This window comes from Scyliorhinus canicula, chromosome 20 (genome assembly GCF_902713615.1).
Source record: "Scyliorhinus canicula chromosome 20, sScyCan1.1, whole genome shotgun sequence".
NCBI classification, from domain to species: Eukaryota; Metazoa; Chordata; class Chondrichthyes; order Carcharhiniformes; family Scyliorhinidae; genus Scyliorhinus; species Scyliorhinus canicula.
Genome location: NC_052165.1, coordinates 91,025,474 through 91,047,264, shown reverse-complemented (window position 1 = coordinate 91,047,264; position 21,791 = coordinate 91,025,474). Strand labels below are relative to the sequence as shown.

General features: G+C 52.8%; 1 protein-coding gene across 1 annotated transcript; it reads left to right on the top strand.

Annotated features, from left to right (window-relative positions):
- Window positions 1-1,304: 1,304 nt before the first annotated feature.
- Window positions 1,305-21,165, top strand: LOC119955094 (integrin alpha-X-like). The gene is made up of 10 exons (XM_038780963.1): window positions 1,305-1,405; window positions 3,044-3,123; window positions 3,244-3,330; window positions 4,206-4,278; window positions 4,652-4,759; window positions 5,531-5,611; window positions 6,467-6,580; window positions 9,177-9,281; window positions 17,335-17,445; window positions 20,758-21,165. The coding sequence occupies exons 1-10, from the start codon at window positions 1,358-1,360 to the stop codon at window positions 20,866-20,868; spliced, it is 918 nt and encodes a 305-aa protein (XP_038636891.1). The 5' UTR covers window positions 1,305-1,357; the 3' UTR covers window positions 20,869-21,165.
- Window positions 21,166-21,791: the final 626 nt, after the last annotated feature.

Sequence of the window (21,791 nt, the reverse complement as noted above, 5' to 3'; positions counted from 1 at the left end):
CTCTCTGATAGCGGCAGTACTGACCTCTCAGTACTGACCCTCTGACAGTGCAGCACTCCCTCAGTACTGACCCTCTGACAGTGCAGCACTCCCTCAGTACTGACCCTCTGACAGTGCAGCACTCCCTCAGTACTGACTCTCTGATAGTGCAGCACTCCCTCAGTACTGACCCTCTGACAGTACGGTGCTCCCTCAGTACTGACCCTCTGACAGTGCGGCACTCCCTCAGTACTGACCCTCTGACAGTGCGGCACTCCCTCAGTACTGACCCTCTGACAGTGCGGCACTCCCTCAGCACTGACCCTCTGACAGTGCGGCACTCCCTCAGTACTGACCCTCTGACAGTGCGGCACTCCCTCAGCACTGACCCTCTGACAGCGCAGCACTCCCTCAGTACTGACCCGCTGACTTTGCGGCGCTCCCTCAGTACTGACCCTCTGACAGTGTAGCACTCCCTCAGTACTGACCCTCTGACAGTGCGGTGCTCCCTCAGTACTGACCCTCTGACAGTGCAGCACTCCCTCAGTACTGACCCTCTGACAGTGCAGCACTCCCTCAGTACTGACCCTCTGACAGTGCGGCACTCCCTCAGTACTCTCTCTCTGACTGTGCGGCACTCCCTCAGTACTCTCCCTCTGACAGTGCGGTGCTCCCTCAGTTCTGACCCTCTGACAGTGCAGCACTCCCTCAGTACTGACCCTCTGACAGTGCAGCACTCCCTCAGTACTGACTCTCTGACAGTGCAGCACTCCCTCAGTACTGACCCTCCGACAGTGCAGCACTCCCTCAGTACTGACCCTCTGACAGTGCAGCACTCCCTCAGTACTGACACTCTAACAGTGCAGCACTCCCTCAGTACTGACCCTCTGACAGTGCAGCACTCCCTCAGTACTGACCCTCTGACAGTGCGGCACTCCCTCAGTACTGACCCTCTGACAGTGCGGCACTCCCTCAGTACTGACCCTCTGACAGTGCAGCACTCCCTCAGTACTGACACTCTAACAGTGCAGCACTCCCTCAGTACTGACCCTCTGACAGTGCAGCACTCCCTCAGTACTGACCCTCTGACAGTGCAGCACTCCCTCAGTACTTACACTCTAACAGTGCAGCACTCCCTCTGTACTGACCCTCTGACAGTGCAGCACTCCCTCAGTACTGACCCTCTGACAGTGCAGCACTCCCTCAGTACTGACCCTCTGACAGTGCGGTGCTCCCTCCGTACCTGTGCAGTGTGTATCTGGGGAGTATGAGGTCGTGATCCCCGGAGTGAGTGACTGACCCACTTTTTCCTGTTGCTCAGTCCCACAGGAAGATTCCCATCGCCTGCGACGATAGTGTAACGCGAGGCGACTCTGCGATGACAAACTGCCGGATTTCTCACCCAATATTCAGAGAGCTGTCCGAGGTAAGACTGGGTAAGGCGACCGGTTTCCATGACAACACCCTGGGCTTCGGCCTAGACAATTCCTGCCTCACGTGATCCGTTATACGGTTCAAATTGGATGTTATTAGAAATACCGGAGTTCCCTGGCTCAGCCAATAAAGTCGTCACGAGGTTTGTAACTGAACACAAAATTATTTTTACAGTAATATATACAAACGGACAAATGTAACTGACTACCTAATAGTCCTTTCCCAACTCCCCCTCCCTTTCCAACTCGCCTCACTGCCCCGCGCTCTCCCCATAGCCCTGTATACATCCCAAACTAATCCCATTGCCCGGCTCTCTGCCCATAGCCCTGTATCAATCCCAAACTAATCCCACTGCCCCGCTCTCTCCCCATAGCCCTGTATCAATCCCCAAACTAATCCCACTGCCCCGCTCTCGCCCCATAGCCCTGTATCAATCCCAAACTAATCCCCCTGCCCCACTCTCTCCCCATAGCTCTGTATCAATCCCCAAAGTAATCCCACTGCCCCACTCTCTCCACATAGCCCTGTATCAATTCCCAAACTAATCCCACTGCCCGCTTCCTCCCCATAGCCCTGTATCAATCCCCAAACTAATCCCACTGCCCCGCTCTCTCCCCATAGCCCTGTATCAATCCCCAAACTAATCCCACTGCCCCACTCTCTCCACATAGCCCTGTATCAATTCCCAAACTAATCCCACTGCCCGCTTCCTCCACATAGCCCTGTATCAATCCCAAACTAATCCCACTGCCCCACTCTCTCCCCATGGCCCTGTATCAATCCCTGAGAGAGAGGGGACAGAGAGATACCAGTCAGTGTACAGATATCTCCCTGAGAGAGAGAGGGGACTGAGAGACACCAGTCAGTGTACAGATATCTCCCTGAGAGAGAGGGGGGACTGAGAGACACCAGTCAGTGTATAGATATCTCCCTGAGAGAGAGAGGGGACTGAGACACCAGTCAGTGTACAGATATCTCCGTGAGAGAGAGAGGACTGAGAGACACCAGTCACTGTACAGATATCTCCCTGAAAGAGAGAGGGTGGACTGAGAGACACCAGTCAGTGTACAAATATCTCCCTGAGAGAGAGAGGACTGAGAGACACCAGTCACTGTACAGATATCTCCCTGACAGAGAGGGACTGAGAGACACCAATCAGTGTACAGATATCTCCCTGAGAGAGAGAGGGGACTGAGAGACACCAGTCAGTGGACAGATATCTCCCTGAGAGAGAGAGGGGACAGAGAGACACCAGTCAGTGTACAGATATCTCCCTGAGAGAGCGAGGGGACTGAGAGACACCTGTCAGTGTTCAGATATTTCCCTGAGAGAGAGGGGACTGAGTGACACCAGTCAGTGTACAGATATCTCCCTGAGAGAGAGAGGGGACTGAGAGACACCAGTCAGTGTACAGATATCTCCCTGAGAGAGAGAGGGGACTGAGAGACACCAGTCAGTGTACAGATATCTCCCTGAAAGAGTGGGGACTGAGAGACACCAGTCAGTGTACAGATATCTACCTGAGAGAGAGAGGGGACTGAGAGACACCAGTCAGTGTACTGATACCTCCCTGAGAGGGAGGCAAGTCTGTCCCCAGTTTAATCCGTGTCCTCTGATTTTGATTTTTCAGGTTATATTTATTTTAACGCTGGATGTGTCGAACACCAATAACTGGAGTCACTCAGTTCAGCTCAACGTCACAGCCTCCAGGTAACATGTTCCCCGCGATCGCGCCTAATTGATACTAATCTCTTAATTCTGTCTCACTCACACTGTAATTGTGAAACCACCTCTCAATCTGGCACTTTCTGTCTCTCTGACACTCCGCAGTAAGAATGAGGATCCAGCGAAACTGAAGAATAACAGGGCAACTCTCCAGATACCCATCATCTATCGTGTCAATGTGCTGGTCAGACGGTAAGTGTGTTAGATACACTGTCCTTTCCCCCTCTGGGACAGTGTCACAGTGTGTTAGATACACTGTCCTGTCCCCCTCTGGGACAGTGTCACAGTGTGTTAGATACACTGTCCTTTCCCCCTCTGGGACAGTGTCACAGTGTGTTAGATACACTGTCCTTTCCCCCTCTGGGACAGTGTCACAGTGTGTTAGATACACTGTCCTTTCCCCCTCTGGGACCGGGTGTCACAGTGTGTTAGATACACTGTCCTTTCCCCCTCTGGGACAGTGTCACAGTGTGTTAGATACACTGTCCTTTCCCCCTCTGGGACAGTGTCACAGTGTGTTAGATACACTGTCCTTTCCCTCTCTGGGACAGTGTCACAGTGTGTTAGATATACTGTCCTTTCCCCCTCTGGGACCGGGTGTACAGTGTGTTAGATACACTGTCCTTTCCCCCTCTGGGACAGTGTCAGAGTTTGTTAGATACACTGTCCTTTCCCCCTCTGGTATCGGGTGTCACAGTGTTTTCGATACACTGTCCTTTCCCCCTCTGGGAGAGTGTCAGAGTGTGTTAGATACACTGTCCTTTCCCCCTCTGGGACAGTGTCACAGTGTGTTAGATACACTGTCCTTTCCCCCTCTGGGACAGTGTCACAGTGTGTTGGATACACTGTCCTTTCCCCCTCTGGGACAGTGTCACAGTGTGTTAGATACACTGTCCTTTCCCCCTCTGGGACAGTGTCACAGTGTGTTAGATACACTGTCCTTTCCCCCTCTGGGACAGTGTCACAGTGTGTTAGATACACTGTCCTTTCCCCCTCTGGGACCGGGTGTAACAGTGTTTTGCTTGTCTTTGTTTTTTGCTCTATAATATTTCTGTGTTTTTCACCAGATGGGATTCTACAAAGATTCTGAATATTTCACTTTCATCACAGGAGATTAAAGAGGTCGTTCATCGTTTCCAGGTAATTAATCTGATTTGCCCTGTTCTTGCTCTCCGCCTCCCCCTCTCTCTCTTTCTGTGTGTCTCTGTCCGTCTCTCTCTCTCTTTCTGTCTCTCTCTGTCTCTCTCTGTATTTGTCTCTCTCTCTCCACCCACTCTCTGCCTGTCTTTCTTTCTCTCTGTGTCTCTCTCTCTGTCTCGCTCTCTCCCTCTGTCTTTCTCTCTCTCTCTCTTTCTTTCTGCCTCCCACTTTGTCTCTGTCTCCTTCTCCCTCTATCTCCATGTCCCTCTCTGTCATCCTCTCCATTTCACTCTGTTTATCCCGTCTCCTTCCCTCTCTCTTGCATCTACTTGGCCTCTCCTGACCCAACCCTTTCCCCTCCTTCTCCCGCCAGGTCGAGAATCTGGGTGTGAGACCAATGCCAGTCAACGTCACCTTCACTACTACCAAGCAACTTGGTCACGAGATCCTTTGGAACGTTTCGGGAGTGACGCCCGAGGAGGTGAATGGTTTGTCGTGGGTGATCGGGGAGAGGGGGGGGGGGAGGGGGTGTGGGGAAGGGGGGGAGGGGAGGGTTTGGGTTGTCCTGCCCATTTCGGGGGGGGGGGGTGGGTGGGTGGGTGGGGTGGAATGGGACGCCACCTCTCCGGAGGAGGGTTGCTGAAGCCAGTGGTTCCTCCTTCACTCTCAGGGTGTGGTGAAAGTTACCACGGCCATTGGAAAAGGATCCAGGGGTGTGACGATGTCCCGGTGGGAGGTTATCAGTCAGTACTCCCCGGTATCGCGGGAATGATGTTGATCATCATTTCTCCATCCGTGTCCTCGCCTCGCACCCATCCCCACTCACCCCGCCACCCCCCCCACCCCCCCCCCCCCCCCGCCGGAATCCTTCGTCCGAACGCTCAGCGGCCTACAGTCACGGTAAGCGGGGGGGGGGGGGGGGAGTGTTTTAGCTGGGGAGGCGTTTCGGGAATTGAGGTGGGAGTGGTCCGGGGTCGCGAGAGAGGGAGGGAGAGGGGAGGGATGGGACATCGCCGCATGTCACGCCCCCCTCCTCCCCCACCAACCCTCGATGCCAAGAATGTGGGCACTGGGTCAAGAGGTCATGGGGCGAGGTTCAAGGGTGGGGTGGGAGTGCCGGTGGTGTGAGCGAGGAGGTCATGGGTCAGACGTCACCTGTTGAGGTCCGCACCCCTCCCTCCCCACCACATGACCTTGCCTCCTCTTCTCTGTCTAACCCTTCTCCCTTCCATCTCCCCCTTCTCGGGAAAAGGCACCAACCGATCGCATCCGCTGTGTTGTCCTGGGAGAGGTCGAAGGGCGTGCCGCCACCAAGGTCAACAGGACCAGAGAGGTAAGCGGGCAAGGGAGCACGGGGCAACGTTGCGGCGGGGGGAAGGAGGGGATGACCGTGGGGGTGTGGTCGTTGAGCGAAACCTGCACAGGAAGATCTCAAGAGCAGTTCTTTGAGCCTTGGTGGGGGGGGGGGGGGGAGGGGGGGGGCGGGGGAGAGACAGTTGGAAAATGGTTGGGGCAGAGGCAAAATATTGGATTTGTCTCACCTATTGCTGCACAGAAAGATCCCAGGAACTGTTTCTTGGGAATGGGGGGCAGTTGGAAAGTGTGGGTGGTGGTGTGGGGGGAGGGGTGGCAGGGGGTACAGCGAGGAGAAAAGTGCAGCCTGAGCCGGTGTGCGGAAAGCGCTAACAGCTCTGAGAATACCCCACATTTTCTCTCTCTCTCTCTGGAACGACGGGGTTGGGATGGTTCGGAGATCTGAGAGGTCTTGTCCCTCAATGCTGTGCCCCTGCTGAGTCAAGTGCAGGCACTCCTGGCTTAGAGGTAGTGGCCAGTTTGGCAGCGGGGTTGGGGTGGCTCGGAGATCATAGAGGTCTTGTCCTTCAATGCTGTGCCCCCTGCTGAGTCAAGTGCAGGCACTTCTGGCTTGGGAGGTGGGGGCCATTTTGTGAACCGCCCTGCCGCCCTCCCAGATCAAACCGGTGATGGGCAGCGGCATTGACGCAGCAGGGGGGCAGTGGGTGGGCTTTGAGAGAGGTGTTCATTTGACACAGACACTGGGGTCGCGGATTGCGGAAGTGGGGGGGCTTCCCATGAGCAGGTGGCGACGAGGGGAGTGGGTCAGGGTTAAACGGGCAGACCAGGGAACGTGTGACTCACTCAACGCCTCTCTCTCTCTTTCTCACGGCAGGGTTGCAACGCGGACAGCAGGCTGGCGATGCGCTGCCTGGTCGATCAGCTGGTGCACAACACGCCACTGACCTTTGCCCTGCGTGGTTACGTGTTCTTGACTAACGCATCCAAGGTACAGTGTGTGTAGTGGGGGGTGGCATGTGTTCCGTCGGAGAGTCTGTGAGAGTTAAGAAACCGCGTGCCAACTCTCTTGGCATCGGATACCCTAACCTAATTGCCCCTGGAGATGCGATGGTCAAAGCCCGCCAGCACCCAGGGCAAAGCTTGATCGACACACCAATTACCTGTGGTGGATGTACGAATTTCAGATGTATGATATTACCTGTATTTGGGTTAAAATCCAGGGTTAGTGTGTGCGACTGCTGTGGTCATGGTTTTAAAGAATCCTGGTTTGAAAGGTTTGGGGCTCCAGAGGTGCGATTAAGGCACCTTAAAAAGCGTGGGCTGTGCTTTTAAAAATCATGAAACCTGCCTCATGGCTGCTGAGTATTATGGGCAGGGTTTAGAGAACCCCAAAGTGTATCATGGAGTTCACCTGACCCACAACTTTTAATAGATTGCGGTATGGGGAGCACACGGCCCACTCTACAGGTGTGGAACAGCAGAAATGGAAACTTTTTTTAAAGCAAAACAATGTTTATTCCATGAACTCAAGTTAACCTTTTTAAAACATACAGTGACCATCTTAGCAACCATTAATTCAAATACAACCCCCAAAGAATCCAACACTAAGTAATCCTTTAAGCTTTCCTTTTAACATCCATACGACTGAAAAACAAAACCTTTGTCAGAAGCACATCAGGTTAACGTCACTACTGAGAACATTTATAATTCTGAATTCACCAAATGATCAAGAGATAGTCTTTTGATGGCAGAGAGATCAGCAGTACACCTGCTCTGTCTGGCTTCAGCTCCAACACTGAAAACGAAACTAAAACACACCCTGCAGCAAACAGCCTAAAACGAAAGTGAAAAGCTGACAGACAGCCCAGCTCCACCCACTCTCTGACATCACTGCTGTAGTAAACACCCATTTCTTAAAGGTACTCTCACTGCAGATATTTATATACACACCCATTTATAAACACTCATTTCTTAAAGGTACACTCACATGACGTGAGAGAGAGAGAGAGAGAGGTGGTAGGGCACAGAGAGGAGAGACTGTGAGCTGCCCGGCCGGACACTGGCCGGGTTGGCTGGGGTTGGGAGGGAACACTTTGAGCGGCTGGGGTGACCCCCACCCCCCCCATGGGAGTGGGGCAGTGTCCAGTCTCGGGTCGGCATTACCGCGGCCATCTTGCTGCACACCCATTGGCCACCCACCTTGGCCCCTGGTTCGGCAGAGCGGCACCGGGAGTATGGTCTCCCCCCCCCTTCCCCCCACCCCCACCCGGCCACCACCCGCCGCCGGCCCACCCAGGGGCAACGGCCACATTCACCCCGAGGGGGCCGTGGTGCATACTCCTGGCATCAGGGATGTGTGCCAGGTCTGGAGGTCTCCATGGGGCCGGCCATCGGGGCCCATACAGAAGACAGGTCCGTGAAGCAACGGTGGATTGGAGACTCACTCGGTGAGGGAAGCCACCTCCCACATCCGCTCCCTCCCCCACCGACACACCGTCTACAAGATGCACGGCAGCCACTCGCCGAGGCCCCTTCGACAGCACCTCCCAAACCCGCCACCTCTCCCACCGAGAGGGACAAGGGGCAGCAGAGGCACGGGGAACACCCACCGCCGGCAAGGCCCCCCCCCTCCCCGCAACACACACACCACCCTGACTGGGAAATATATCGGCCGCTCCTTCACTGTCGCTGGGTCAGAATCCTGGATGTCCCTCCCTAACAGCACAGTGGGTGTACCTACACCTCACAGGACTGCAGCGGCTCCAAGATGGAGGCTCACCTCCTCGAGGGGGCAGTTAGGGTTGGGGTGGGGGGGGAGGGGGGATTCTGGGGCCGGCCGAGCGACTTTCCAGGAACGAAAAGGTTAAAAGAATTGAATGACTAAGATCTAGTTTTGGCCGTGAAGATTCAGGAACAGGGAGAATTGAGAGTCTTTCTGTCAGTAAATCCCTTCCCCGGGAATGTTTCTGTGATGATATGCAGTAACAGTGTATATAACACGGCATATAGCCTCTGACCACATACAACAGGAACAGGACACTGGAATCGGACAGAGCCTGGCTTGATCAGAGTTAGAGGAGTTGTTGGCAGTGTGGTTAGAAGCTTCACAGTTTGGTTCACAATAGTTTCGTCCACCCACAGTCTATTCAAAATTAAACAACTCGTCTTGGGGCCTCACGGTAGCATGGTGGTTAGCATCAATGCATCACAGCTCCAGGGTCCCAGGTTCGATTCCCGGCTGGGGCACTGTCTGTGTGGAGTCTGCACGTCCTCCCCGTGTGTGCGTGGGTTTCCTCCGGGTGCTCCGGTTTCCTCCCACAGTCCAAAGATGTGCGGGTTAGGTGGATTGGCTATGCTAAATTGCCCGTAGTGTAAGGTTAATGGGGGGATTGTTGGGTTACGGGTATACGGGTTACGTGGGTTTGAGTAGGGTGATCATTGCTCGGCACAGCATCGAGGGCCGAAGGGCCTGTTCTGTGCTGTACTGTTCTATGTCTTGAACGAGATGTTCTGTCGTACACTAATTCATTTATTATCACAGCACACGAACATAACAGGTTTTGTTTGATGAATTCTTTTTACAGATTAAAACGTGCCGACTTCTGACAGTCGCCCAGGTATCATTCGATGAGAGGAGATATACTCAGGCGGGAGATGAGAATGATAAAGATGGATTCCTCACTTCCGAGGTGGGTATTCAGCCACATTCCCAGCTCCTCTCCCACATCCTGCCCTCCATAAACTTCAAACTTCCTCCCACATCCTGCCCTCCAGAAACTTCAACCTTCCCCCCACATCCTGCCTTCCAGAAACTTCAACCTTCCTCCCACATCCTGCCTTCCAGAAACTTCAAACCTCCGCACACATCCTGCCCTGCAGAAACTTCAACCCATCCATAGCTTTACTGCCCGCCCACCACCTCGCTGTCCCATGGCTCACATCACCTGACGTTAGTCCCACACCCTCCCCTGTGTTCACTGATCCACATTGGCTGCCGGACCCATAACAACACCATTTTAGAACTTTTATCCTTGTTTGCAAATCCCTCTATGGCCCCTCCCCCCACAACCTCCACAGGCCCCCAACAACGCTCCCTTTCTCTGTCACCTCCTCCAGCCCCATAACCCTCCCTATCTCTGTAACCTCCTCCAGCCCCTACAACACCCTATCTCTGTAACCTCCTCCAGCCCCTATAACCCTCCCTATCTCTGTAACCTCCTCCAGCCCCTACACTCCTCCCTATCTCTGTAACCTCCTCCAGCCCCTACACCCTCCCTATCTCTGTAACCTCCTCCAGCCCCTACAACCCTCCCTATCTCGGTAACCTCCTCCAGCCCCTACAACCCTCCCTATCTTTAAAACCTCCTCCAGCCCCTACACCCTCCCTATCTCTGTAACCTCCTTCAGCCCCTACACCCTCTCTCTCTCTGTAACCTCCTCGAGCCCCTACACCCCTCCCTATCTCTGAAACCTCCTCCAGCCCCTACAACCCTCCCTATCTCTGCAACCTCCTCCAGCCCCTACAACACCCTATCTCTGTAACCTCCTCCAATCCCTACAATCCTCCCTATCTCTGTAACCTCCACCAGCCCCTACAACCCTCCCTATCTCTGTAACCTCCTCCAGCCCCTACACCCCTCCCTATCTCTGAAACCTCCTCCAGTCCCTGCAACCCTCCCTATCTCTGTAACCTCCTCCAGCCCCAACAACCATCCCTATCTCTGTAACCTCCTCCAGTCCCTACAACCCTCACTATCTCTGTAACCTCCCCCAGGCCCAACACCCCTCCCTCTCTCTGTAAACTCCGCCAGCCCCCACAACTCTCCCTATCTCTAAAACATCCACAGGCCCCTAGAGCCCTCCCAATTTCTGTAACCTCCTCCAGACCCTACAGCCCTCCCTATCTCTGTAACCTCCTCCAGCCCCATACAACCCTACCTATCTCTGTAACCTCCACAGGCCGCAACAACCCTCCCTATCTCTATAACCTCCTCTAGACCCTACAGCCCTCCCTATCTCTGTAACCTCCTCCAGCCCCATACAACCCTCCCTATCTCTGTAACCTCCACTGGCCCCTACAACCCTCCCTATATAACATCCATTCCATACAACCCTCCCTATCTCTAGATCCTCCTCCAGCCCCTACAAAACCCCTTATATCTTTGGTGCCTAAAACCCACCCTATTGGCAGCACTCAGAGGCTCCCAATGTGGTCTAACCAGACCAGAACTGTACACAGTGCTCCCAGTGTGGTCTAACCAGACCAGAACTGTACACAGTGCTCCCAGTGTGGTCTAACCAGACCAGAACTGTACACAACAATCCCAGTATGGTCTAACCAGAACTGTACACAGTGCTCCCAGTGTGGTCTAACCAGAACTGTACACAGAGCTCCCAGTGTGGTCTAACCAGACCAGAACTGTACACAGTGCTCCCAGGGTGGTCTAACCAGAACTGTACACAGTGCTCCCAGTGTGGTCTAACCAGACCAGAACTGTACACAGTGCTCCCAGTGTGGTTTAACCAGACCAGAACTGTACACAGTGCTCCCAGTGTGGTCTAACCAGACCAGAACTGTACACAGTGCTCCCAGTGTGGTCTAACCAGAACTGTACACAGCGCTCCCAGTGTGGTCTAACCAGAACTGTACACAGTGCTCCCAGTGTGGTCTAACCAGACCAGAACTGTACACAGTGCTCCCAGTGTGGTCTAACCTGACCAGAACTGTACACAGTACTCCCAGTGTGGTCTAACCAGACCAGAACTGTACACAGTGCTCCCAGTGTGGTCTAACCAGACCAGAACTGTACACAGTGCTCCCAGTGTGGTCTAACCAGAACTGTACACAGTGCTCCTAGTGTGGTCTAACCAGACCAGAACTGTACACAGTGCCCCCAGTGTGGTCTAACCAGAACTGTACACAGTGCTCCCAGTGTGATCTAACCAGACCAGAACTGTACACAGTGCTCCCAGTGTGGTCTAACCAGACCAGAACTGTACACAGTGCCCCCAGTGTGGTCTAACCAGAACTGTACACAGTGCTCCCAGTGTGATCTAACCAGACCAGAACTGTACACAGTGCTCCCAGTGTGGTCTAACCAGAACTGTACACAGTGCTCCCAGTGTGGTCGAACCAGAACTGTACACAGAGCTCCCAGTGTGGTCAAACCAGAACTGTACACAGTGCTCCCAGTGTGGTCTAACCAGACCACAACTGTGCACAGCGCTCCCAGTGTGGTCTAACCAGACCAGAACTGTACACAGTGCTCCCAGTGTGGTCTAACCAGACCAGAACTGTACACAGTGCTCCCAGTGTGGTCTAACCAGACCAGAACTGTACACAGTGCTCCCAGTGTGGTCTAACCAGACCAGAACTGTACACAGTGCTCCCAGTGTGGTCTAACCAGACCAGAACTGTACACAGTGCCCCCAGTGTGGTCTAACCAGAACTGTACACAGTGCTCCCAGTGTGGCGTAACCAGAACTGTACACAGAGCTCCCAGTGTGGTCTAACCAGAACTGTACACAGTGCTCCCAGTGTGGCGTAACCAGAACTGTACACAGTGCTCCCAGTGTGGTCTAACCAGACCAGAATTGTACACAGTGCTCCCAGTGTGATCTAACCAGAACTGTACACAGTGCTCCCAGTGTGGTCTAACCAGTCCAGAACTGTAAACAGTGCTCCCAGTGTGGTCTAACCAGACCAGAACTGTACACAGTGCTCCCAGTGTGGTCTAACCAGACCAGAACTGTACACTGTGCTCCCAATGTGGTCTAACCTGACCAGAACTGTACACAGTGCTCCCAGTGTGGTCTAACCAGAACTGTACACAGTGCTCCCAGTGTGGTCTAACCAGACCAGAACTGTACACAGTGCTCCCAGTGTGGTCTAACCAGAACTGTACACAGTACTCCCAGTGTGGTCTAACCAGACCAGAACTGTACACAGAGCTCCCAGTGTGGTCTAACCAGAACTGTACACAGTGCTCCCAGTGTGGTCTAACCAGAACTGTACACAGTGCTCCCAGTGTGGTCTAACCAGACCAGAACTGTACACAGTGCTCCCAGTGTGGTCTAACCAGACCCGAACTGTACACAGAGCTCCCAATGTGGTCTAACCAGAACTGTACACAGTGCTCCCAGTGTAATCTAACCAGACCAGAACTGTACACAGTGCTCCCAGTGTGGTCTAACCAGACCAGAACTGTACACAGTGCTCCCAGTGTGGTCTAACCAGAACTGTACACAGTGCTCCCAGTGTGGTCTAACCAGAACTGTACACAGCGCTCCCAGTGTGGTCTAACCAGAACTGTACACAGTGCTCCCAGTGTGGTCTAACCAGACCAGAACTGTACACAGTGCTCCCAGTGTGGTCAAACCAGACCAGAACTGTACACAGTGCTCCCAGTGTGGTCTAACCAGAACTGTACACAGTGCTCCCAGTGTGGTCTAACCAGACCAGAACTGTACACAGTGCTCCCAGTGTGGTCTACCCAGACCAGAACTGTACACAGTGCTCCCAGTGTGGTCTAACCAGAACTGTACACAGTGCTCCCAGTGTGGTCTAACCAGACCAGAACTGTACACAGTGCTCCCAGTGTGGTTTAACCAGACCAGAACTGTACACAGTGCTCCCAGTGTGGTCTAACCAGACCAGAACTGTACACAGTGCTCCCAGTGTGGTCTAACCAGAACTGTACACAGCGCTCCCAGTGTGGTCTAACCAGAACTGTACACAGTGCTCCCAGTGTGGTCTAACCAGACCAGAACTGTACACAGTGCTCCCAGTGTGGTCTAACCAGACCAGAACTGTACACAGTGCTCCCAGTGTGGTCTAACCAGAACTGTACACAGTGCTCCCAGTGTGGTCGAACCAGAACTGTACACAGAGCTCCCAGTGTGGTCAAACCAGAACTGTACACAGTGCTCCCAGTGTGGTCTAACCAGACCAGAACTGTGCACAGCGCTCCCAGTGTGGTCTAACCAGACCAGAACTGTACACAGTGCTCCCAGTGTGGTCTAACCAAACCAGAACTGTACACAGTGCTCCCAGTGTGGTCTAACCAGACCAGAACTGTACACAGTGCTCCCAGTGTGGTCTAACCAGACCAGAACTGTACACAGTGCTCCCAGTGTGGTCTAACCAGACCAGAACTGTACACAGTGCTCCCAGTGTGGCGTAACCAGAACTGTACACAGAGCTCCCAGTGTGGTCTAACCAGAACTGTACACAGTGCTCCCAGTGTGGCGTAACCAGAACTGTACACAGTGCTCCCAGTGTGGTCTAACCAGACCAGAATTGTACACAGTGCTCCCAGTGTGATCTAACCAGAACTGTACACAGTGCTCCCAGTGTGGTCTAACCAGACCAGAACTGTACACAGTGCTCCCAGTGTGGTCTAACCAGACCAGAACTGTACACAGTGCTCCCAGTGTGGTCTAACCAGACCAGAACTGTACACTGTGCTCCCAATGTGGTCTAACCTGACCAGAACTGTACACAGTGCTCCCAGTGTGGTCTAACCAGAACTGTACACAGTGCTCCCAGTGTGGTCTAACCAGACCAGAACTGTACACAGTGCTCCCAGTGTGGTCTAACCAGAACTGTACACAGTACTCCCAGTGTGGTCTAACCAGACCAGAACTGTACACAGTGCTCCCAGTGTGGTCTAACCAGAACTGTACACAGTGCTCCCAGTGTGGTCTAACCAGAACTGTACACAGTGCTCCCAGTGTGGTCTAACCAGACCAGAACTGTACACAGTGCTCCCAGTGTGGTCTAACCAGACCAGAACTGTACACAGTGCTCCCAGTGTGGTCTAACCAGACCAGAACTGTACACAGTGCTCCCAGTGTGGTCTAACCAGACCCGAACTGTACACAGAGCTCCCAGTGTGGTCTAACCAGAACTGTACACAGTGCTCCCAGTGTAGTCTAACCAGACCAGAACTGTACACAGTGCTCCCAGTGTGGTCTAACCAGACCAGAACTGTACACAGCGCTCCCAGTGTGGTCTAACCAGACCAGAACTGTACACAGTGCTCCCAGTGTGGTCTAACCAGAACTGTACACAGTGCTCCCAGTGTGGTCTAACCAGAACTGTACACAGTGCTCCCAGTGTGGTCTAACCAGAACTGTACACAGTGCTCCCAGTGTGGTCTAACCAGAACTGTACACAGTGCTCCCAGTGTGGTCTAACCAGACCAGAACTGTACACAGTGCTCCCAGTGTGGTCTAACCAGAACTGTACACAGTGCTCCCAGTGTGGTCTAACCAGACCAGAACTGTACACAGTGCTCCCAGTGTGGTCTTCCCAGACCAGAACTGTACACAGTGCTCCCAGTGTGGTCTAACCAGACCAGAACTGTACACAGTGCTCCCAGTGTGGTCTAACCAGACCAGAACTGTACACAGAGCTCCCAGTGTGGTCTAACCAGACCAGAACTGTACACAGTGCTCCCAGTGTGGTCTAACCAGACCAGAACTGTACACAGTGCTCCCAGTGTGGTCTAACCAGACCAGAACTGTACACAGCGCTCCCAGTGTGGTCTAACCAGACAAGAACTGTACACAGTGCTCCCAGTGTGGTCTAACCAGAACAGAACTGTACACAGTGCTCCCAGTGTGGTCTAACCAGAACTGTACACAATGCTCCCAGTATGGTCTAACCAGACCAGAACTGTACACAGTGCTACCAGTGTAGTCTAACCAGACCAGAACTGTACACAGAGCTCCCAGTGTGGTTTAACCAGAACTGTACACAGTGCTCCCAGTGTGGTCTAACCAGAACTGTACACAGTGCTCCCAGTGTGGTCTAACCAGAACTGTACACAGTGCTCCCAGTGTGGTCTAACCAGACCAGAACTGTACACAGTGCTCCCAGTGTGGTCTAACCAGAACTGCACACAGAGCTCCCAGTGTGGTCTAACCAGACCAGAACTGTACACAGTGCTCCCAGTGTGGTCTAACCAGAACTGTACACAGTGCTCCCAGTGTGGTCTAACCAGACGAGAACTGTACACAGTGCCCCCAGTATGGTCTAACCAGAACTGTACATAGTGCTCCCAGTGTGGTCTAACCAGAACTCTACACAGAGCTCCCACTGTGGTCTAACCTGACCAGAACTGTACACAGAGCTCCCACTGTGGTCTAACCAGACCAGAACTGTACACAGTGCTCCCAGTGTGGTCTAACCAGACCAGAACTGTGCACAGTGCTCCCAGTGTGGTCTAACCAGAACTGTACACAGTGCTCCCAGTGTGGTCTAACCAGAACTGTACACAGAGCTCCCAGTGTGATCTAACCAGACCAGAACTGTACACAGTGCTCCCAGTGTGGTCTCACCAGACCAGAACTGTACACAGTGCTCCCAGTGTGGTCTAACCTGACCAGAACTGTACACAGTGCTCCCAGTGTGGTCTAACCAGAACTGTACACAGTGCTCCCAGTGTGGTCTAACCAGACCAGAACTGTACACAGTGCTCCCAGTGTGGTCTAACCAGACCAGAACTGTACACAGTGCTCCCAGTGTGGTCTACCCAGACCAGAACTGTACATAGTGCTCCCAGTGTGGTCTAACCAGAACTGTACACAGCGCTCCCAGTGTGGTCTAACCAGAACTGTACACAGTGCTCCCAGTGTGGTCTAACCAGACCAGAACTGTACACAGTGCTCCCAGTGTGGTCTAACCAGACCAGAACTGTACACAGTGCTCCCAGTGTGGTCTACCCAGACCAGAACTGTACACAGTGCTCCCAGTGTGGTCTACCCAGACCAGAACTGTACACAGTGCTCCCAGTGTGGTCTAACCAGACCAGAACTGTACACAGTGCTCCCAGTGTGGTCTAACCAGACCAGAACTGTACACAGTGCTCCCAGTGTGGTCTAACCAGAACTGTACACAGTGCTCCCAGTGTGGTCTAACCAGACCAGAACTGTACACAGTGCTCCCAGTGTGGTCTAACCAGACCAGAACTGTACACAGTGCTCCCAGTGTGGTCTAACCAGACCAGAACTGTACACAACAATCCCAGTATGGTCTAACCAGAACTGTACACAGTGCTCCCAGTGTGGTCTAACCAGAACTGTACACAGAGCTCCCAGTGTGGTCTAACCAGACCAGAACTGTACACAGTGCTCCCAGGGTGGTCTAACCAGAACTGTACACAGTGCTCCCAGTGTGGTCTAACCAGACCAGAACTGTACACAGTGCTCCCAGTGTGGTTTAACCAGACCAGAACTGTACACAGTGCTCCCAGTGTGGTCTAACCAGACCAGAACTGTACACAGTGCTCCCAGTGTGGTCTAACCAGAACTGTACACAGCGCTCCCAGTGTGGTCTAACCAGAACTGTACACAGTGCTCCCAGTGGGGTCTAACCAGAACTGTACACAGTGCTCCCAGTGTGGTCTAACCAGAACTGTACACAGTGCTCCCAGTGTGGTCTAACCTGACCAGAACTGTACACAGTACTCCCAGTGTGGTCTAACCAGACCAGAACTGTACACAGTGCTCCCAGTGTGGTCTAACCAAAACTGTACACAGTGTTCCCAGTGTGGTCTAACCAGAACTGTACACAGTGCTCCCAGTGTGGTCTAACCAGACCAGAACTGTACACAGCGCTCCCAGTGTGGTCTAACCAGACCAGAACTGTACACAGTGCTACCAGGGTGGTTTATGATATTCTTTTGTTGAAGTTGCAAAGTTATTTTAATAATTCCCAATCCTTCTTCTCACTTTCAGGTAACAACAGATGTGGAAATAATCCAGGAGGTGAATTATATTCCGTTTATATCTGGAGGTGCAGTCGGAGGATTGCTGTTACTGATTTTAATTGGTGTCATTTTATGGAAGGTGCGTATTTGGGATTTATTAACTGGCTGAGGTATTTCTCTTTTTTTTTTCTTTTTTTTTATAAATTTAGATTACCCAATTATTTTTTCCAATTAAGGGGCAATTTAGCGTGGCCAATCCACCTACTCTGCACATCTTTGGGCTGTGGGGGCGAAACCCACGCAGACACGGGGAGAATGTGAAAACTTCACACGGACAGTGACCCAGAGCCGGGATCAAACCTGGGACCTCAGCGCCGTGAGGCAGCAGTGCTAACCACTAGGCCACCGTGCTGCCCTTTATTTCTCATTGACCCCGTCACACCCCTCATCGAGTGACTCTCACCGAGTGACTCTCACCGAGTGACTTTCACCGAGTGACTCTCACCGAGTGACTCCCACCGAGTGACTCTCACCGAGTGACTCTCAGTGAGTGACTCTCACCGAGTGATTCTCACCGAGTGACTCTCACCGAGTGACTCTCAGTGAGTGACTCACCGAGTGACTCTCACCGAGTGACTTTCACCGAGTGACTCTCACCGAGTGACTCTCAGTGAGTGACTCTCACCGAGTGACTCTCACCGAGTGACACTCACCGAGTGATTCTCACCGAGTGACTCTCACCGAGTGACTCTCAGTGAGTGACTCACCGAGTGACTCTCACCGAGTGACTCTCACCGAGTGACTCTCACCGAGTGATTCTCACCGAGTGACTCTCACTGAGTGACTCACCGAGTGACTCTCACCGAGTGACTCTCACCGAGTGACTCACAGTGAGTGACTCTCACTGAGTGACTCTCACCGAGTGACTCTCACCGAGTGACTCTCACCGAGTGACTCCCACCGAGTGACTCTCACCGAGTGACTCTCACCGAGTGACTGTGACCGAGTGACTCACCGAGTGACTCTCACCGAGTGACTCTCACCGAGTGACTCTCACCGAGTGACTCTCACTGAGTGACTCACCGAGTGACTCTCACCGAGTGACTCTCACCGAGTGACTCTCACCGAGCGATTCTCACCGAGTGACTCTCACCGAGTGACTCTCACCGAGTGACTCTCACCGAGTGACTCTCACCGAGCGATTCTCACCGAGCGACTCTCACCGAGTGACTCTCACCGAGTGACTCTCACCGAGTGACTCTCACCGAGTGACTCCCACCGAGTGACTCACCGAGTGACTCTCACCGAGTGACTGTCACCGAGTGACTCTCACCGAGTGACTCACCGAGTGACTGTGACCGAGTGACTCTCACTGAGTGACTCTCACCGAGTGACTGTGACCGAGTGACTCTCACCGAGTGACTCTCACCGAGTGACTCACCGAGTGACTCTCACCGAGTGACTCTCACCGAGTGAGTCTGTCCGAGTGACTCTCACCGAGTGACTCTCACCGAGTGACTCTCAGTGAGTGATTCTCACTGAGTGACTCTCACCGAGTGATTCTCACTGAGTGACTCTCACCGAGTGACTCTCACCGAGTGACTCTCACCGAGTGACTCTCACCGAGTGACTCTCAGTGAGTGACTCTCACCGAGTGACTCACCGAGTGACTCTCAGTGAGTGACTCACCGAGTGACTCTCACCGAGTGACTCACCGAGTGACTCTCACCGAGTGACTCTCACCGAGTGACTCTCACCGAGTGACTCTCAGTGAGTGACTCTCACCGAGTGACTCTCAGCGAGTGACTCTCACCGAGTGACTCTCACCGAGTGACTGTGACCGAGTGACTCTCGCTGAGTGACTCTCACAGAGTGACTCTCACCGAGTGACTCACAGTGAGTGACTCTCACCGAGTGACTCTCACCCAGCACCCTGTGTTACTGACTATCTGTACTGATGTTAACCCAGCTTCCTCACACTGTCACTCAGTAACCCCTCTCCCCCAGCACCCTGTGTTACTGACTATCTGTACTGATGTTAACCCAGCTCCCTCACACTGTCACTCAGTAACCCCTCTCCCCCAGCACCCTGTGTTACTGACTGTATCTCTACTGATGTTAATCCAGCTCCCTCACACTGTCACTCAGTAACTCCTCTCCCCCAGCACCCTGTGTTACTGACTGTATCTCTGATGTTAATCCAGCTCCCTCACACTGTCACTCAGTAACCCCTCTCCCCCAGCACCCTGTGTTACTGACTGTATCTCTACTGATGTTAATCCAGCTCCCTCACACTGTCACTCAGTAACCCTCTCCCCCCAGCACCCTCTGTTACTGACAGGATCTCTACTGATGTTAATCCAGCTCCCTCACACTGTCACTCAGTAACCCCTCTCCCCCAGCACCCTGTGTTACTGACTTTATCTATACTGATGTTAATCCAGCTCCCATACCCTGTCACTCAGTAACCCCTCTCCCCCCAGCACCCTGTGTTACTGACTGTATCTCTACTGATGTTAATCCAGCTCCCTCACACTGTCACTCAGTGACCCCTCTCCCCCCAGCACCCTTTGTTACTGACTGTATCTCTACTGATGTTAATCCAGCTCCCTCACACTGTCACTCAGTAACCCCTCTCCCCCAGCACCCTGTGTTACTGACTGTATCTCTACTGATGTTAATCCAGCTCCCTCACACTGTCACTCAGTAACCCCTCTCCCCAGCACCCTGTGCTACTGACTGTATCTCTACTGATGTTTATCCAGCTCCCTCACACTGTCACTCAGTAACCCCTCTCCCCCAGCACCCTGTGTTACTGACTGTATCTCTACTGATGTTAATCCGGCTCCCTCACAGTCACTCAGTAACCCCTCTCCCCCAGCACCCTGTGTTACTGACTGTATCTCTACTGATGTTAATCCAGCTCCCTCACACTGTCACTCAGTAACCCCTCTCCCCCAGCACCCTGTGTTACTGACTGTATCTCTACTGATGTTAATCCAGCTCCCTCACACTGTCACTCAGTAACCCCTCTCCCCCAGCACCCTGTGTTACTGACTGTATCTCTACTGATGTTAATCCAGCTCCCTCACACTGTCACTCAGTAACCCCTCTCCCCCAGCACCCTGTGTTACTGACTGTATCTCTACTGATGTTAATCCAGCTCCCTCACACTGTCACTCAGTAACCCTCTCCCCCCAGCACCCTGTGTTACTGACTGTATCTGTACCGATGTTAATCCAGCTCCCTCACACTGTCACTCAGTAACCCCTCTCCCCCAGCACCCTGTGTTACTGACTGTATCTGTACTGATGTTAATCCAGCTCCCTCACACTGTCACTCAGTAACCCCTCTCCCCCAGCACCGTGTTACTGACTGTATCTCTACTGATGTTAATCCAGCTCCCTCACACTGTCACTCAGTAACATCCTCTGTCTCATTTGTTTAATAGGTTGGCTTTTTTAAACGATCATATAAGGATCGAATTGATGAGGACCAAACTGCAGTACAGGCTGAACCTCAATGCACGACCCCTTTGAACTGTGAACCCGGCTCTGAATAACTCTCTGTGAACCCTGGACATCTGGACCCATTGACGAAAATATTTCAGTCGTCGCATCATTGACTCAGATATTGTTCCTGTCAGTTATTGCCCCTTTCGTATTCATTAATTCCCTCGTTCTTTTCACAAGCTTTGGTTCCTGATGCTAATCTTGTGGGATAGACTCTAGACTGTTTGCTGTACTGTGCTGTGTAAATAGACCCTGTAGAGGTTTCCTGCCATGTGTTGTTTAAATAGACTCTGGACTGTTTTCTGCAGTGCGCTGTTTAAATAGACTCCGTAGACTGTTTGCTGCAGTGTGCTGTTTAAATAGACTCTATAGACTGTTTGCTGTAGTGTGCTGTTTAAATAGACTCTGTAGACTGTTTGCTGCAGTGTGCTGTTTAAACAGACTCTGTAGACTGTTTTCTGCAGTGTGCTGGTTAAATAGACTCTGTAGACTGTTTGCTGCAGTGTGCTGTTTAAACAGACTGTAGACTGTTTTCTGCAGTGTGCTGTTTAAATATATTCATCATCCCCACCCTCCCTCATCTACCTTCACCCTCATCACCTTCCCCCTCATGATTTCCTCCCACTCCCTATTCCCACTCATCATCCCCTCCCCCATCATCCCCTCACCTTTCCCATTCTCCCTCACCATCCCTCTCCCTCCCCAGTGAATGGGAAGAATGTGCAGGCGGGGAGAATGTTTTAAAAATTCATTTATGACCATTATTTATTGCCCATCCCTAGATACCCTTCAGAAGGTGGTGGGTGAGCTGCCTTTTTGAACCGCTGCAGTCCTTGACATGTAGGTACACCCGCTGTGCTGTTAGGGAGGGAGCTCCAGGATTTTGACCCAGCGACAGTGAAGGAACGGCCGATATATTTCCCAGTCAGGGGTGGCGGGGTGGGGTGGGGGGACTTGCAGGCGGTGGGTGTTC

Coding starts and splice junctions, on each gene's coding strand:
- LOC119955094 (XM_038780963.1), top strand. CDS start 1,358: ATGACAAACTGCCGGATTTCTCACCCAATATTCAGAGAGCTGTCCGAG. Junction 3,124..3,243: donor CTCAACGTCACAGCCTCCAG/GTAACATGTTCC, acceptor GACACTCCGCAG/TAAGAATGAGGATCCAGCGA. Junction 4,760..5,530: donor CGGGAGTGACGCCCGAGGAG/GTGAATGGTTTG, acceptor TCTCGGGAAAAG/GCACCAACCGATCGCATCCG.